The sequence below is a fragment of the Pleuronectes platessa genome, chromosome 10 (assembly GCF_947347685.1).
Source record: "Pleuronectes platessa chromosome 10, fPlePla1.1, whole genome shotgun sequence".
Lineage (NCBI taxonomy): Eukaryota > Metazoa > Chordata > Actinopteri > Pleuronectiformes > Pleuronectidae > Pleuronectes > Pleuronectes platessa.
The window spans coordinates 1,337,160-1,355,328 of NC_070635.1; the positions used below are offsets into that span (position 1 = coordinate 1,337,160).

Here is an 18,169-nt window from a genome sequence, read left to right on the forward strand (position 1 = left end):
CTCTGCAAGGCAAGGCTTTTTATAGGGGAGTTGTTTACTACAAACCTAGAGATAAAATGACGTCACACAACCGGGCCTACTGCCTAAATTTGGGAAGGTTCCTTAAGATTTAGGGACCTGCTGAAAACCATCTCTTCTCTTATTATTCCATGGGGGTTCAACATGTCATTATGATCTATACCTATGCTAGAGAAATTCATTAGCTGGATATTAACATATCATTTATGGTTTGTTACTGTGCTAGAGAAATCTATTAGCTGGAAAAAAGTCTGAGCATAAGGCGTCATAGATGTAATTGTCATTATGCTTCATAACAACGTTCAAAAGATGTCATAGTCAACTATACTATATAATTCCCCCTTCGAGGCTAAATAAAGTCTCGAAAACATACAGGTGTATAATTCCAATAATAAAGCAACTGTGTGTAGGGAGTGAGAGTGAAAAACCTGTCAGGCAGCTATCATTCCTGAAATATTCATCAAACAATTTGGACAGGAAAATTCTCTCACAGCCCCTCTGCCAAGGCGACCATACGTACTCCTATACCACTGAAATTAGGAATTTTAGCAAATTGTGTAAGGAAAATTACTTAAGCAAATACTGAGTGACAAGCTCTTGCAGATGGGTGTGAATGTCCACCTGGTATCCTGAATCACTGACTACCTGACAGAGAGACCACAGTTCGTCAGGCTGTAAGACTGCGTCTCTGAGACTGTGTTGTGCAGCACCGGCGCTCCACAGGGGACTGTGCTCTCACCAGTCCTGTTCACCCTGTACACATCTGACTTCAACTACAACTCGGAGTCCTGCCACATCCAGAAGTTCTCTGATGATCTTTAAAGACCCCAGACAGGGAGTGTTCTGCCCCTCAAATGTATACTATGTTTAGCTATGCAACAGCGCCCCCTTGGTGGCAGTTAAGGGATATATCATAACCAGAGGTCAAGGTGTAATTCCCCCGGAAGTGATTCTGAGTTGTTTCCTGTGTTGTTTATTGGCGGCAGCTCCACTCACAAGTTGTGTCTTTCTTCTGCAGGTTAACGCATCGTCTTTTCACAAAATTCATTAAAGTTCGAGAAAATACCTACCGTGTAGTTTTTGGAGTGTTTAAGCTGGATACTAAATTAAAAAATATCAATACAGATTAACACTCTATAAGTAAATGTGAAATTATAAGTCACATTCATCCATTTCCCCCCTGGAACAAATCACTAATGTAATGAGAAACTATGAAATAATCAAGCAATAACTGAGATAGCCCCCCTTTCTCGTGAAATGCCTGTGTGGGAGGTCAGTCAGGGCCTGCATGAAGCCAGGATAGAGTGTTCTTCCTAAGCTTCTTTTAATGCCTGGTCGTAAATAGCACTGACATCGATATAGGAAGTGTAACTATCTCTGTTAGATCAACAACAGAGAATAATTTACTATCATTCAGAACTTACTAAAGGAATTTAAGTATTTGGAACAGACGAAGCACACTGTTGTACTGCGATGTTGACAACTTAGAAATCTTGGATGAATCACAAATCATGTCATCCTCCGTTCTTTCTTTCGCTGATGTTTCTTCAGTATTCTCCTCCTCCATATTCTGTCCTCACAGGCAAACTGTCCACAATTATAACATTCTTCTGAATGCTGTTGAATTTGGATCGAACCTTCCTCTCCAGGTCTGCTCTTGTGGACATGTCTCCACTCTTGATGAGCTCTTGAAACATAGGCTCTCGGGTTTTCTTCCTATCCCAGTGGTTCAATAAGAATGTTGTCAGGATGTAAATTTATCGAAAAGGTCTCTTTCAGCGCTCGCAGTTTCAAACATCTGGAGACTGTCAAGCTCCAATTCTCTCTTTTCTTTGCGTTTCTGTCCCTTCTTACCTCTCTTTTGCGCTGCCTTTTATGTGGACACAAGTACTCGCATTATTCTAATAACGTCTGGGTTCCTAGTTCCCTCTACCGGCCATGGTGGTCAATTTCAGCCCAGCGTTTATGCCATTTTTCTGATATTGTTGAAACGTTAGCGATGTCTTTAACTAAAGGATTATTTTTCTGTACCACATCAACAGGAGTAATTGGTTTTGGAGTTTGAGTGTCCTTTTTCCACATAGTAGCAGCTTACTCTTGTTCCCTTATTTTAAATTAAAGAATGATTGCTAAAATTTAAAGCTACTTAAAGCTGTTTTCGTTTTTTATTATTATCAATAAACCAATTAGAAACCAATCAATTAACCAGTCAATTAATCAATCAACGAATTAACCAATCAACAAATTAATCAATTCACAAATCAATCAAATCAACAAATCAATCAAGCACTCAACCACCAAATCAATCAATTCATAAATCAATGAAATCATCAAATCAATCAATCATGTGGTAAAAGCCACTAATTCACCACAGCCAATAAAAATGAAATTGACTTCCCAACTCCAAAGGAATCAAAAGCTCATTGTGAAGGTCTCGCTAGCGCGGGCGCTAGCTATCCAACCAGCTTAAACACTCCAAAAACTCCACGGTAGGTATTTTCGCGAACTTATGACTAATGAATTTTGTGAAAAGATGATGCGTTAACCCGCAGAAGAAAGACACAACTTGTGAGTGGAGCTGCCGCCAATAAACAACACAGGAAACAACTCAGAATCACTTCCGGGGGGCGTTGTTGCATACAGTGCCTTGCATAAGTATTCACCCCCTTTGGACTTTTCTACATTTTGTCATGTTATAACCACAGATTAAAATTTATTTCATCATGAGTTTATGTAATGGACCAACACAAAATAGTGCATCATTTGGAAGTGGGGGGAAATATAACATGGATTTCACAAATATTTACAAATAAAAATCTGAAAAGTGTTGAGTGCATATGTATTCACCCCCTTTACTGTGAAACCCCTAACAAAGATCTGGTGCGACCAATTGCATTCACAAGTCACATTTGCAAGTCACATAATTAGTAAATAGGGTCCACCTGTCTGCAATTTAATCTCAGTATAAATACACCTGTTCTGTGACGGACTCAGAGTTTGTTGGAGATCATTACTGAACAAACAGCATCATGAAGACCAAGGAGCTCACCAAACAGGTCAGGGATAAAGTTGTGGAGAAATATGAAGCAGGGTTAGGTTATAAAAAAATATCCAGAGCTTTGAACATCTCTCTGAGCACCATAAAATCCATCATAAGAAAATGGAAAGAATATGGCACAACCGCCAACCTACCAAGAGGAGGCCGTCCACCCAAACTGAAGAGTCGGACAAGGAGAAAATTAATCAGAGAAGCAACCAGGAGGCCCATGGTTACTCTGGAGGAGTTGCAGAGATCCACAGCTGAGGTGGGAGAATCTGTCCACAGGACAACTATTAGTCGTCTACTCCACAAATCTGGGCTTTATGGAAGAGTGGCAAGAAGAAAGCCATTGTTGAAAGGGATCCATAAAAAATCCCGTTTGGAGTTTGCCAGAAGCCATGTGGGAGACACAGCAAACATGTGGAAGAAGGTGCTCTGGTCAGATGAGACCAAAATTGAACTTTTTGGCCTCAATGCAAAACGCTATGTGTGGCGAAAACCCAACACTGCCCATCACCCTGAGCACACCATCCCAACAGTGAAACATGGTGGTGGTAGCATCATGCTGTGGGGATGCTTCTCTTCAGCAGGTAGAGGGAAACTGGTCAGAATAGAGGGAAAGATGGATGGAGCCAAATACAGGGAAATCCTTGAAGAAAATCTGATGCAGTCTGCAAAAGACTTGAGACTGGGGCGGAGGTTCATCTTCCAGCAGGACAATGACCCTAAACATACAGCCAGAGCTACAAAGGAATGGTTTGGATTAAAGAATGTTAATGTCTTAAAATGGCCCAGTCAAAGCCCAGACCTCAATCCAATAGAGAATCTATGGCAAGACTTGAAGATTGCGGTTCATAGACGGTCTCCATCCAATCTGACTGAGCTTCATCTTTTTTTGCCAAGAAGAATGGACAAACCTTTCCATCTCTAGATGTGCAAAGCTGGTAGAGACATACCCCAAAAGACTTGCAGCTGTAATTGCAGCGAAAGGGGGTTCTACCAAGTATTGACACAGGGGGGTGAATACTTATGCACCCAACAGATGTCAACTTTTTTGTTCTCATTATTGTTTGTGTCACAATAAAATTTATTTTGCACCTCCAAAGTACTATGCATGTTTTGTTGATCAAACGGGAAAAAGTTTATTTAAGTCTATTTGAATTCCAGTTAGTAACAGTACATAATGGGAAAAAGTCCAAGGGGGGTGAATACTTATGCAAGGCACTGTAACTGTTCAATCGTTGTAGAAACTGGGGGTTTATTCATGATATTAAATCTCATACAAGCCGGAGACCTGAAGGAGCCGACTCTAGTGAGATAGTATTTAAACTTTCTTGAACGTGTTTAGGACTTTTTACTCCGTCTCTCGTCTCTTCCTCATCTCTTCCTCATCTCTTCCTCATCTCTTCCTCATCTCTTCCTCATCTCTTCCTCATCTCTTCCTCATCTCTTCCTCATCTCTTCCTCGATACATCAGTGGTAAGTCAGGATTTTATCTTTACTAACTTTCTCTATTCTTCTTTAATGTCACTGCTTACTCTCTAAATATGTTGAGTCTGTGTTATTACACAGACATTTGTATGTTTGCTGTTTCCTCATCTTTCTTCTTCTTTCTGAACTTTACTTTTGAAACGTAATGAGTTTAGTCCAAAGACTTTAAATAAAAATGTGTCCACTTCTTCCTACTATCCAGAAATGAAACAAGACAGTGGCTTCATATTTCAGGAGCTGACATGTCATCCATCTTTACATTCAGTCTATGATTTAGTCAAAGAATATCTAACATGATTCCTTTTGTCACGTTACAGTCCTGCTCTGCTGCAAACATGAGGAACCTGATCTCTGTGGCTGTGATCCTTCATGTGGCGTTCACGGCAGCAGGTCTACAACTCGAAGGAAAAGAAGTTTGTGTCACTTTCTTTAGTTTATTTATTCTTCCACTGCATCTTTGAAATCATTATTTCAATCCAGTTTGATTTGATGTTACAGTTTATTGGTAAAATGTTCATTTGGTAACATGCATCACTTCTGTCCCCCTTTCTCCCAACCACAGGTGGAGTTTGGAGACATTATTGCTTATAAACCTCAGTGTAAAGGGTTATTTATTACATATCAGCATTATGCTGTTTATGTGGGGGACAAATATCCTGGAGGCAACACATTTGAACGCTTGAGTACGTATACCTACAAACTATGTCCTTCACTGAAAGCAGCAATTAAACTCACTCAGATGTGAAACCATTTATCACCAAACTGAAAAATCCTGTGAGAAATATGAATGAAAGTTCCTCTGTCTTGTTTACACATAGCTCTGAGTTATAATGAGAAAGATTACCACCACTCAAAGTTTCAACAGAAACACTGTTGGCAGATCAGCAGAAGTTGGAACAACATGTTGTTGTTTTCTTTTCCTTTATTAGGGCCATGTTGAAGAAAAACACATCTGAGATTCTGAGAGCAGAGTCGTAATACTACAAGAAGACATTCAATTTCAGTAATAATAAATAAAGTAATAATTTTAGGCTACGTGTCACGTTACACCCCAGAAGCTCTGTCTTCTGTGTCGCCCACACTGAGTCTGGTTCTAGAGGTTTCTTCCAGTTAATGACAGAATTCGTTCAGTTCAGTTTCTTTTCTTCAACGTGGTCCTCCTATTATCAAATATTATCATGCTATTATGCTAACTAAGATCTTAGACATAGAAAATATCATTGGAAAACTATTGGCTTGTTAGCATTGTCTCTGTGAACATCTTAGCATTCTAACACTAGCATAGGACATCAACCAAACACCACGTTCCATTACACCGCGGAGCCGGAACATCCTGTCAAGTTGGAATTCCGACTTGGACTTTGAAATCCAAGATGGCCACTCCATGTGTCAACAGTAACTGCTAAAGTTTTTACTGTTTATAATCAAGTCTCTCATTAGAGAATGTGCGGACGTCCTACTACGTCGTTGGTATGCATGAAATGTGACATCATTCCGAAGTGTAATCGATTATAGTCTATAGCTCAAACCAAGCATCATAGAGCTGCTAGCCTTGCTGTAGAATACAAGAGCAGATAGACATGAATAAATAATACATAATAAATATTATCTATAATGTTCAAACACGAACTCTAACATTTTATTCTCCTTCTATTTGTAGACAAAAAGCCATCCTGCGTTTTCTCGCCAATCGATACAACTAGAGATCCTTATGTTTTCAATTACCTCGACAAAAAAGAGGATGGAAAGGTGTACCCCAAAGGCACTGAGACTGAAATGAAGAAACGCATCGAAGAGAAACATGCCAACTGTGGACCGTATAATGTTCTCAACAACAACTGTGAACACCTTGCTACCTATGTGCGTTACGGAGAGAAGATATCAATACAGGTATGTGGCTGATTCAACACAGGACGACATTTTACCATTTACGGCAAATATTCACAACAGCAAGACACATTTCATCAAGTTCCAATCAAAGACTGAAATTAAAGATGGTAGTCCTGTCTACACTTCCTCTCAATATCCAGAAAAGACGACAAAACACACAAACACTGTGTTGTACAATAGTGTTTAAAAAGTGTTACCATAGAATGGTGTGCCTTTAGGCACTCAATAAATTTGGCTATCAAAATAAAATGTAAAACATTAATATTCAAAATATTAATATTAAATCATAACTTTAGTTGGTTAAAGTTCTCGCGGGGCACCACCCTTCATAGAAGGGAAAAGATAGCCAATTTATTGATTAAGATCAGTCTCATTTAGATCTAGTTCAATTAGAAATCTCAATATTTTACCATTAAAGATTATATAAAGAACAATGAAGGTTTATGGAGTTCTTAACAGTGTAACAATTGGCAAGATTCACTTATGCAATATTAATGACAGAACATTTGTGAAAGAAGAACATTTATTATGAACATAATAAAGTATAAAAACACAAATTACTAAACAATCAAACTAACTAACAAGGAGGTGTGTGTGTGTGTGTGAATGTAAATTAGCATGCTTTAAAAATGGTCCCTAAGATAAGAGCCCCCCCCCTTCTTCTGAGGTTGCTTTATGGGGGTAGGTTTAACTAGGTGGAGACTATGCGTGTGTCTGTGTAGATGTTAATCAGATAATGCAAGAGTCAGAGAGACCTACAAAGGAGGCCTATGAAGGGCCTAACTAACAATTACTTTCAAATAACTTGTTACCACAATATCACAACACATATCAAACTTATAAACACACACTGATCAAATAAACAGTCTTGCTTAGCGTAGTATAATTATTAAGCCCAGATTATGTTACCAGTCCGAGGGAAAGGGGAAAAGAAGTTGCAGTCCAGTTGTAGTTCTGTGACGTCTCCTGGGTTGGTGGTCGTAGAGTTCTGCATTCGCGATTCTGTCGAGCCGTGTGCTCAGATGCTGGTTGAAGTTCTCCTGCAGGACATCGCGTCGCTACGAGGAGTTTTGTAGAGCTTGAAGGGCGAGGAGATTTCCTTGAGAGGGGTGAGCTGGGAGCTGCACCTCTGACCTCCGGTTGTGGGTTGGATAGAGAAGGAAGCTGGATCAGCCAGGCCCCCCCCCTTGGCGATGTAGGAGAGAGAGGCTGTAGCAGCCTTCCGTCCTTGGAGGGATGAGAGAAGGGAGAAGCCTTCCGCCCTCGGCAGGATGGAAGAAGAGAGAGACTTTAGGCAGACCTCTCCTTATATTGGCCCCGGTGACCTCACAGGTCTTGGACCAGAGTGACCAATAGGAGTGACCCCCCAGGTTCTTGACACCTTTGTGTGATATTGCCCAGTTCCCAGGACATGCAGCATCCTGTTACATCCTCTGGGAGACTGAGTTCCTTGACTGTCTTAAGACAAAGGGAACATGTGGCACTCTGGGAGACTGAGTTCACTCCAGAACATGCGGCTCCCTTGTTTCAAGTTTGACTGAAGGGAGGCCTGTGGTTTGCACAAAAACCATGTCCCAACATCCCCCCTGTGGCTTCAGGGATCGCACCTGACGTGTGTTCCTGAGGGCATATCTGAACATGTTTAGTGCAAGGCTGGAAAAGTCAATTGTCAGTTCATTTGGACGGTAACATCTGGGCATTTGTATATACTATCTAGTTAAGCTAAGCAAGATTCAAATTAGACAAATCATTCAGAGTTACAGTAACAGTACAATATGAATAACCTGTGCTGTTCACTAGGTTTAAGGAGAAAACAAACAAAATGTGACATTTGTAAATTGTAAGACAAGATGAAGAGAGAGACACGTACAATGGTAAGGTCATCTTTTTTGGGAATGTCCAAGAGTTTTGTTACCTCATTGGATCTTACTTAATGTAGTACTCAGTCGTATCTGTTAGACTTAACAATTTTTAAACTCAGGTTTCCTGCAGAAGGATGTCATAATTTTCAAAATCTCAAAATTCAAATGACTGTATCATTGTTTCTGTAATAATATGCTAATGTCCTAACCTGTGTGGTATGGACTTTTATTATGATATGAAAGGTGTTCGATCCAAACATATTTACAAAGTTGGCAGTGGTATATAAGTTTAATCAGAATTTAGGTTTTTGAGTTTGCTGCTGTTGCTAACATAAACTGTTCCTATTTAACTGCATGAAACTTAATACTGACTGTCCGTACAGGATTTAACTGTGTGTTGGTTATGGCCGTGAGGAGCGAGCTCTTGATCGCCTGTGTCTCGGCTCAGGGCTGTAACGCGCTGTGGGGCCAGGCTCTAAGTTGCGTTCAGAGGCGCTGTCACTGTGTGCTCGGTCATAACCATATTTTGAACTGTACTCAGAGATGCTGTCGTCATCTTCTGAGTAGTGGTTGTCTGTTTGGGCCAGAATGTCAGAGTACGGCTTCCTGCAGCTTCTACAGTGGGAATGCCTGTCTCTGGGCAGTTGGTGAACATGGCGGATACGCTCTGTGTCCCCATGCTGCCTGCTGTCACCCCCTCTCGTTTTGTTGTGAGGGGGCCTTTTTGAAGCTGTGGATAAATTTGACACCTTGGTGTTTGTTCTGACAGGCTCGGTTGCACCAACTGTAGCCTTGAGAGTGATAACAGTTTCCCAAGCCACCTGTGACATCTTCCTGATCTGCTGCATTGAAGGTTTTCCTTCCTGTGTCATCAGTACAACATGTGTGCGTATACATGGATGTAAATTGCGTAAGAACATCGCCTTGAAGGTGGGATTTTCTTCTAGGCCTGGTTCGTTCTTTCCTTGAAAATAAACATGTCTTAAACGTTTGAAATAATCCTTGGGATTTTCGCGACGTGAATGTTTAATTTCGGATGCTGTAACAATGGCTGTTATCTCATCAGCAGTAGAAGAGAATTCCTCGACTAGTGCTTGACGGAGCTCTGTGTAGTTACTGGTGACACTGGAAGGAAGTGACCGAATTAACTTGTGAACAGCTGTAGAGCTGGTTTTTATCACAAGTCTAACCTTCTCTCTTTCTGTTGCATTTGGCACATCACTTAAGCTGAGATCTAGTTCTCTAAAGTAATTATCAATGTTATGATCACAGTTGTCTGGATCAAATTGTTCAATATCTTTAGCTAGAAACTCCAGCAACTTGAAGCGCGGACACTGTGAGGTCCGGCTGCGTGCATCACCTGCTGCAGGTCTCTCTGGGAGGTGCTAAAACATTTTTGAATGTTGAAGTCCCCCCTTTCGAGAGTTGTGCACGGAGAAATGTGTCATCCAGCAGTGGATGAGAAGTGTATGAGGTACAATGTGTTCTTGAAAATAAACTACATGTGTCATCAATGTCAGTCTCAGAGTCAGAAAGATGGGCGGTTAGGAAGCTGTTACCTCTTCCTGTCAGTGGAGGATCCGAAAGTGACTTCATTCCCAAAGACTTCGGGTCGGATGGGATTCTGTCCCATCTTGGGAGTGAAGAGGGAGTTAACCGTACACTATCAGAGGAGTATGAATCGGAGTAACCAGAATCACATTGGTTCAAAAACTGATGTGAGGCCGTGCCTTCTAATCTAAGTTTTAACAATTCCTCCTTGTGTGAAAACAGATCTGACTCGGCTGAGTGCAGGTCTTCCAAATAGTGCAGAGTTTTCTTACTAGCAGTCTGAACCTCCTGGAGGAGAAAAGCATTTTGCGCTCTAAGGGCATTTACCTCCTGTTCCATGGCTGCTGTGCTCTGACAGGCAAGGTTGATTTGCCTGTGGAAATTAAGAACCATACATCTCAACAATGGACCCTTTGATGCTGTTTGTGCATCACACCTGTCATTAAGTAAAGAATCTATTTCTTTATTACACTCATTGAAGTTCAACTTGTTGATGAATTTAGGATAGCCAGGGGTCAGGCTTGGTGCTAGGGAAGAAACAAATTGTTCTACACAGGGGTTCTCCATTGTTGGATCAGTAATGTAAGGATTAGATTTAAGTTTATAAATTAAAAACAGTGTGGTTGGCTTTGGTGTTGCGATGGCAGACACCTTGTAGTGTGGATTTGATCGTACACTAGCCTAACCAAAACTATGGTGAGTAAAACAATTCACCAAACTTTGAATCACACTAACTGATATGCAGGGCAGTAACAGTTAAGGGTTCTATAAATTCACAGGGCTGTAAGCATGCTGTGGCTCTTTCTCACGTTCTCTTATCCAACTTGGGCTGATATGCTAGGCAGTAACAGCCAGGTACAAGCTCTGTTACATAGGGCCGGTGGCACGCTATGTCTTAATTCAAAAGCATTTAACAGTTACAGGCAATTTCGCAGCTTGACCAGTTAACATTGAATATGTGATATTCAAATGTTAAAAGAAATTCTTAAAATTTCAACAAAGAACATTCAACTAGAATTATTAGCAACAATAGCAATCTTTTAGGGTAACACTATGGGACTTAAAGTGGTAGTTCTTAATAATTAATTATTAATAAATATTTAATTTATGAGTAAATTAAATTTCACCACAATGCACTTGTTTGTAAATACGGTTGAATGTCTACTCCGGTAGCAGACTAGTGGAATTGAATTCAAGCCTCTGGCTTGACTGAAAATTCCAAATTCACCTATTTCTGGCTTTTGCCAAAAATGAAAAACACATTAATATTGCATAGTCATGAAGTTTTTGCCAACTGTACTCTGCTTCACAGGGCTACACCATTTATGTTAATTAGGTGCAGCGTTCCGCCCTCACACGGGGATCCATTTATGTTGTGAGGGGGCCTTTTTAAGTGTTACCATAGAATGGTGTGCCTTTAGGCACTCAATAAATTTGGCTATCAAAATAAAATGTAAAACATTAATATTCAAAATATTAATATTAAATCATAACTTTAATTGGTTAAAGTTCTCGCGGGGCACCACCCTTCATAGAAGGGAAAAGATAGCCAATTTATTGATTAAGATCAGTCTCATTTAGATCTAGTTCAATTAGAAATCTCAATATTTTACCATTAAAGATTATATAAAGAACAATGAAGGTTTATGGAGTTCTTAACAGTGTAACAGTTGGCAAGATTCACTTATGCAATATTAATGACAGAACATTTGTGAAAGAAGAACATTTATTATGAACATAATAAAGTATAAAAACACAAATTACTAAACAATCAAACTAACTAACAAGGAGGTGTGTGTGTGTGTGTGAATGTAAATTAGCATGCTTTAAAAATGGTCCCTAAGATAAGAGCCCCCCCCCTTCTTCTGAGGTTGCTTTATGGGGGTAGGTTTAACTAGGTGGAGACTATGCGTGTGTCTGTGTAGATGTTAATCAGATAATGCAAGAGTCAGAGAGACCTACAAAGGAGGCCTATGAAGGGCCTAACTAACAATTACTTTCAAATAACTTGTTACCACAATATCACAACACATATCAAACTTATAAACACACACCGATCAAATAAACAGTCTTGCTTAGCGTAGTATAATTATTAAGCCCAGATTATGTTACCAGTCCGAGGGAAAGGGGAAAAGAAGTTGCAGTCCAGTTGCAGTTCTGTGACGTCTCCTGGGTTGGTGGTCGTAGAGTTCTGCATTCGCGATTCTGTCGAGCCGTGTGCTCAGATGCTGGTTGAAGTTCTCCTGCAGGACATCGCGTCGCTACGAGGAGTTTTGTAGAGCTTGAAGGGCGAGGAGATTTCCTTGAGAGGGGTGAGCTGGGAGCTGCACCTCTGACCTCCGGTTGTGGGTTGGATAGAGAAGGAAGCTGGATCAGCCAGGCCCCCCCCTTGGCGATGTAGGAGAGAGAGGCTGTAGCAGCCTTCCGCCCTCGGCGGGATGGAAGAAGAGAGAGACTTTAGGCAGACCTCTCCTTATATTGGCCCCGGTGACCTCACAGGTCTTGGACCAGAGTGACCAATAGGAGTGACCCCCCAGGTTCTTGACACCTTTGTGTGATATTGCCCAGTTCCCAGGACATGCAGCATCCTGTTACATCCTCTGGGAGACTGAGTTCCTTGACTGTCTTAAGACAAAGGGAACATGTGGCACTCTGGGAGACTGAGTTCACTCCAGAACATGCGGCTCCCTTGTTTCAGGTTTGACTGAAGGGAGGCCTGTGGTTTGCACAAAAACCATGTCCCAACAAAGTTGAGTTACTTTTATTTACTTCGCTTATTATTTGTACAGACACGTAGCTCACAGCCTCTCTTCTGGCCCCTGGAGAGAGCTTGGTGTGGATGATGTCCAGGTGAGACATTACATAATAGCATTTGCTAACTTTTTACTATTTTCTTGCCATACTTTTATTAAAATACATTGTTCACACCTCAGGGCCTAACAAAGCAAGAGTTCTCCAACAACTGCGGCGTGTTTGTTTTGATGGTAAGACCTAATCAGCATGTTATAGCATTGCTGTAAAAATGTTTGCTTGCTACATTAAAACCACATTAATTTGTATTGAAAAAAATGTATCATTGGGAATACGCCTGACATTATATTAACCAGTACCTCTTGACTTACAGTACACTCTGTACATTGTAATGGGGGCCAAGTGCGATTTCAGCGAGGTATGTGTAAATCGTGACACATTATGCTTAGTGTACAAGGTGTTATTTTTTTTTTTACAACATATTAACATCTTCCTGCATTTCCTTCTTCTTTTTTTTTTAAACTTTTTATTTTGGATTTTGAATTTTGAACAGAAAGAAATAAAGGGAAAAAAACAAAAAAAAACAAACAAACATACAACATACTCATGGGTGTAACAGTATATGGTCACATTCTTTTCAATACATCGAAGTACAGTGTCAAACTATTCCAGGCACAGTGCATACATAATCCATTTTTCCCAACGTTCAACACATTTCTCCAATTCCAATCTTAAAATATAAGTCAGTCTCTCCATACAGTAAACTTCTTTCACTATCCCCCTCCACTGGTGCAATGTTGGGGGGTCAGTTTGGAGCCATCTTCGGGTTATAGCCTTTCTACCACATGCCAAGAGAATCTTTAGCAGGTATTTGTATTTGTGAGGGATAAATTCTGGTATTTTACCTAGATACAAAGTAGTAAAAGAGTAGTCTAATTTAATTCCCATCATCTTACATATTTCATTAGTTACTTCCCTCCAATATGGTTGAATTCTTTGACAAGCCCAAAAGATATGAAAATGATTGGCCATAATGGCTCCACATTGTCTCCAACAAAGCCCCGGACTCTGAGAGCCTGATTGCAAAGCCGTTATTTTAGGAGTGATAAAAAACCTCACAACATTCTTCCAACCAAACTCTCTTAATGATCTTGAGTTTGCAGTGGTTGCTTGTGTCTCACATATCTCCATCCAGGACTCATCTGATATTTCTGTACCAGACTCCTTTTCCCATTTTTGTTTGATGTATAACGTAGAGTGATTTTTGGAGGTTTGTATACTTTCATATATTCGTGAGATCAGTTTTTTAATGTTGTTTTTTTCATATGCTTCATGGAATATAGAGATCAGGTTATATTCTTTCCCCGTTTTGATTTGTGATATTTTATTAAAGTAGTCTCTGGCTTGTAGGTATCTAAAAAAATTGCATTTTTCCAATCCAAATGAGTCAGAAACTGCCTTATAACTCTGAAATTTACCGTTAGAAGTGAGTGAACAAAAGGATGTGATGCCTCTCCTAATCCACTGTTTAAAGCTCCCGTCCAGTCTCGCAGGTTCAAACTCTGGATCATATGCTACCCAATTCAAGACCCTGGCCTGTTTCTCTAGCTGCAATTTCCTCAACACCCTAAACCACAGTTTAACCGTGAATAGGGTCCATTGATTCAAGCTGTTATAATTATTTTCTGCTTGGCTTTTGTTTCCTAATATTGATTGTATTGGAATATCTGTCTGTGTAATTTCCAAAGACTTCCATTTAGATTCATAATTTGGTGTACACCAGTATACTAAGGGTTTCAATTGTGCAGCATGATAATAGGCCTGTAAGCATGGTAGAGCTCTCCCTCCCCTCTCCTTCTTCAGCTGCAGTGTCTTGAACTGTACCCTCGGTCTTTTACCATTCCAAATAAACCTTGAAATCCACCCGTCCCATTCATCAAATTGTTTGGGTGGTATCTCCAGGGGTAAGGACTGGAAGAGATAAAGAAATCGTGGCAACACATTCATTTTGATTATTTCTATTCTATTGCTCATATCCAGCGGGAGCATCGTCCATCTAGAGATGTCTGATTTTACCGCTTTGTTGATGGGGCCATAATTAATTTCAGAAAGCTTCGACATATCCTTTGGTAGATTTATTCCTAGATATTTTATTGTGGAAGAGTCCCATTTAAAGTTGTACTTCTTTTTTATATCTGGATGGGGAGTATAATTAAATGTAAGGGTTTGAGTTTTTTAAGTATTTAGCTTATATCCAGAGTACGAGTTGTAAGTCTTTAATAGACACATCAATCTCGGGATGCTCGAGTCAGGGGTTGTGATAAAGAGCAGGACATCATCCGCAAACATACAAATTTTATGTTCCTCTCCTCTAATAGTTATCCCCTTTATCTCAGGGTCCTCTCTAATTGCTTGGGCCAAAGGTTCAATAAATAAGGCAAACAAGGTCGGGCTCAGGGGACATCCCTGGCGTGTCCCTCTTTCTAGGCGAATAGTTTGTGACAGGTTTCCATTTATCCTAATCCTGGCTGTTGGAGAGGAGTATAACGATTTAATACATGTGATGAAGCAGTCCTTAAAGCCAAATCTTGCAAGTACCCTATACAAATATTCCCAACCTACTGAGTCGAAAGCCTTTTCGGCATCTAGACTAACCAACATTGCACCAATTTTGGCCGAAGTAACATGACTCATCACCTGTAATGTTCTCCTTAAATTATCCTGTGTCTGTCTATTTAGTATAAAGCCTGTTTGGTCCAAATCTATTAGCTCCGGGATAATAGCTTCCAGCCTTTTCGATAGGACTGAGGCAAATAGTTTATAGTCTACATTGAGTACTTATATTGGTCTATATGAGCTGCATTCCTTTTTATCTTTACCTTCTTTTGGGATGACAGAAATGACTGCTTCCTTCCATGACTGCGGGGCTTCTCCTGTTCTCAAAGTGTGGTTAAAGCAGTTAAGCAGCATAGGGGTTATTTGTGTTCTAAATGTTTTGTACCATTCAGACGAATATCCATCTGCACCAGGAGCTTTATTAGTTTTCAATCTTGAGATGGCTTTATTCAGTTCTTCTAGCTTTATCTCAGCCATAATTTCTTTATTCTGTTTTTCTCCTATGGATGGTAGGTCCAGCGAACTTAGAAACGTCTCTATTATTGTGGTATCGGCTCTGGTTGGTTGAGTGTACAAGTCCTTATAATATAGTTCAAAAGAGCGTTGGATGTCTTCTAGATTACCGCTCATATTTTTTGTCATAGGGTTCCTAATTTTATATATTGTATTCTTTTCCTGTTGTTTTCGTATCCTCCAAGAAAGGAGTTTCATAGACCTCGATCCTGTCTCATAGTACTTTTGTTTGGTAAATTTAAGTTGTTTTTCAATTTCCTCATCATATATACCATTTATATCTTGTTTGATTTTATTTATTTTAATTAATATTTGAGGATCTTTTTGTTCTGTATGTCTAATCTCTAGTGACTTAAGTTCCTCTTGTAATTCGTTAAGTCTTTTCTGTTTTTCTTTTTTCCGTGAGGCCGTAAGGGCAATTATTTTACCTCGAATTACAGCCTTTGCTGCATCCCACAGAGTATTAGGAGACACTTCTCCATTATCATTATACTGTAGGTATGTTTCAAATTCCTGCTGGATCTGTTTCTGTACTGCTTTGTCATTTAAAATGCTTGTGTTAAGCCTCCAAAGTGTATTTTTCCGTTGGTTGTTTAAATATAAGGTTAAATATACGCCTGAATGATCAGATACGTCTCTAATCCCTATCTCACAATCTCTGACCCTATGCCAGTCTGATTTATACATAAATAAGTAATCAATCCGTGAGTAAACAGAGTGACAAGGGGAGTAATATGTAAATTGTTTTTCTATGGGATGGGACTCTCTCCACACATCAATCAGGCCCAGTTGTGTAAGCATTCGCTGAACCAAGATGGCATTTGGGCTTTTCTTTTGGCGTTGGTTAGATGTATCTAATTTTGGTTGAAGTTGGATGTTAAAGTCACCACCAAGAATCAGGGTTCCCTGTGTTTCCTTTACCATCAATTCGAATATTTTCTTAAAAAAAGATTTGTTACTCCCTGGGGGAGCATACACATTAAATAAAGTTACTGCTTCATTATCTAATTTGCCTTTTACTAAGACAAATCTCCCTTCATTATCTTTCACCTGAGAAATAAATTCAAAATTTACTGCATTGGGGATCAGTATGGCCACACCTCTCCTCCGGCCTGATTTATGAAATGAATAATAGGTATTTTGAAACCCAAGCTTTTTTAATTTTTCATGTTCAGAAGAAGAGAGATGTGTCTCCTGCCAATATATTATCTGCTGCTTTTCTCGCTTCATTTTTGCAATAATTTTACTCCTTTTTATCGGATTATGCAGCCCATTGACGTTCAGTGTGACTACTTTATACTCCTGACGATGCATATCTTTTTCCAAACTGTGTTAACTTGTGTGACATTACCCATGATAACAAGAACAACGAACAGTGAACAATGAACTAGAAAAACAGAAAAAAAAGACTTCCAAGTCCGAAGTTCCAATAAAGCTTCAAAATGAGAGGAAATCCTCGCGTCCATCGAGGGCCTCTCTGTGTCAGAGATGGTACTCTGCACCGGTAACATTTAGAACAGCTCCCAACAATCGGTAAAAAGTTCAAACCTGTCCAGCTCTGTGAGAAACGATAGTCAGTGTCTTAGTAGCTCACCCACAGACGCTTCACTCTGCAGCGTCAGATGTTCCCGGAGTGGCGCGCTGAAAGCTCCGTAGTTTCTCCCTTATCCGTCCGCGATCCACCGCCCGTCCGGATCGATTTGCACCCGCTTTCTCCCACGTCGATAATCTCCGTTGTTTCTCCCCGGTAGGGTCTGGCTCTATCTCATTTTCCAGAGTGATTCCCCTCTTCTTCAGGTCCTTTGCAGCCTCCGCCGCGCTCTCGTAGATCCGGGTGCCGCTGTCAAAAAACACCTTCAATTTAGCTGGATGTGGCGTCTGGAAGCGGATACCCTTGGCTTTGAGCTCTCTCAGCATTCCCGCGTATGCCTTTCTCTTTTTCAAGATCTCGGGAGGGTAATCTTGGTCGAAATAGATCCTTTTCCCCTCATATCGAACGACTTTTTTCTTCCATGCTGTGTGCAGCACCTGCTCTTTCACTCTGAACTCGAGGAAGCAAATCACCAGTGATCTTGGCGGAGCGCCTTGGGGAGGTTTTGGAGCCAGTGCCCGGTGGCAGCGCTGTATGCCGAGGTCCATGTCCGCTACCGGCATGCCGACTTCTGATTTTATTAGCTTGGTCACAAACGCCGACAGATCGGGCCCCTCAGACTCTTCCGGTATTCCGTGTATACGGAGGTTGTTTCGGCGTGAGCGTGCTTCTAATTCGGTTAATTTAGCCTGCAAAGTCTCTTGGGTCTCTAATGCCTGGATGAGAGCCTCCCTCGCAGCTTCATCCCTGTCTTCGATATCAGATATACGTTGTTCTACCTCCGCAACTTTGGCTACAGTAGCATTTAGCTCGCTAGTAGCTTCTTCAAGTTTCTGGTTGATTTCT

At 40.5% G+C, this 18,169-nt stretch overlaps 1 protein-coding gene across 2 annotated transcripts in view; it reads left to right on the forward strand.

Moving 5' to 3' along the window:
- LOC128449946 (uncharacterized) overlaps positions 1-18,169 on the forward strand; it is a 43,109-nt gene that overhangs the window by 4,720 nt on the left and 20,220 nt on the right. Inside the window, exons 3-5 of one of the 2 annotated variants that reach the window (XM_053433325.1) lie at positions 4,867-4,962; positions 5,112-5,232; positions 6,210-6,439. The exons of the other annotated variant lie outside the window; for it this stretch is intronic. Coding sequence (XP_053289300.1) covers positions 4,867-4,962; positions 5,112-5,232; positions 6,210-6,439 — 447 coding nt within the window. The remainder of the gene's footprint in view (positions 1-4,866; positions 4,963-5,111; positions 5,233-6,209; positions 6,440-18,169) is intronic. 2 annotated transcript variants of the gene reach the window in all.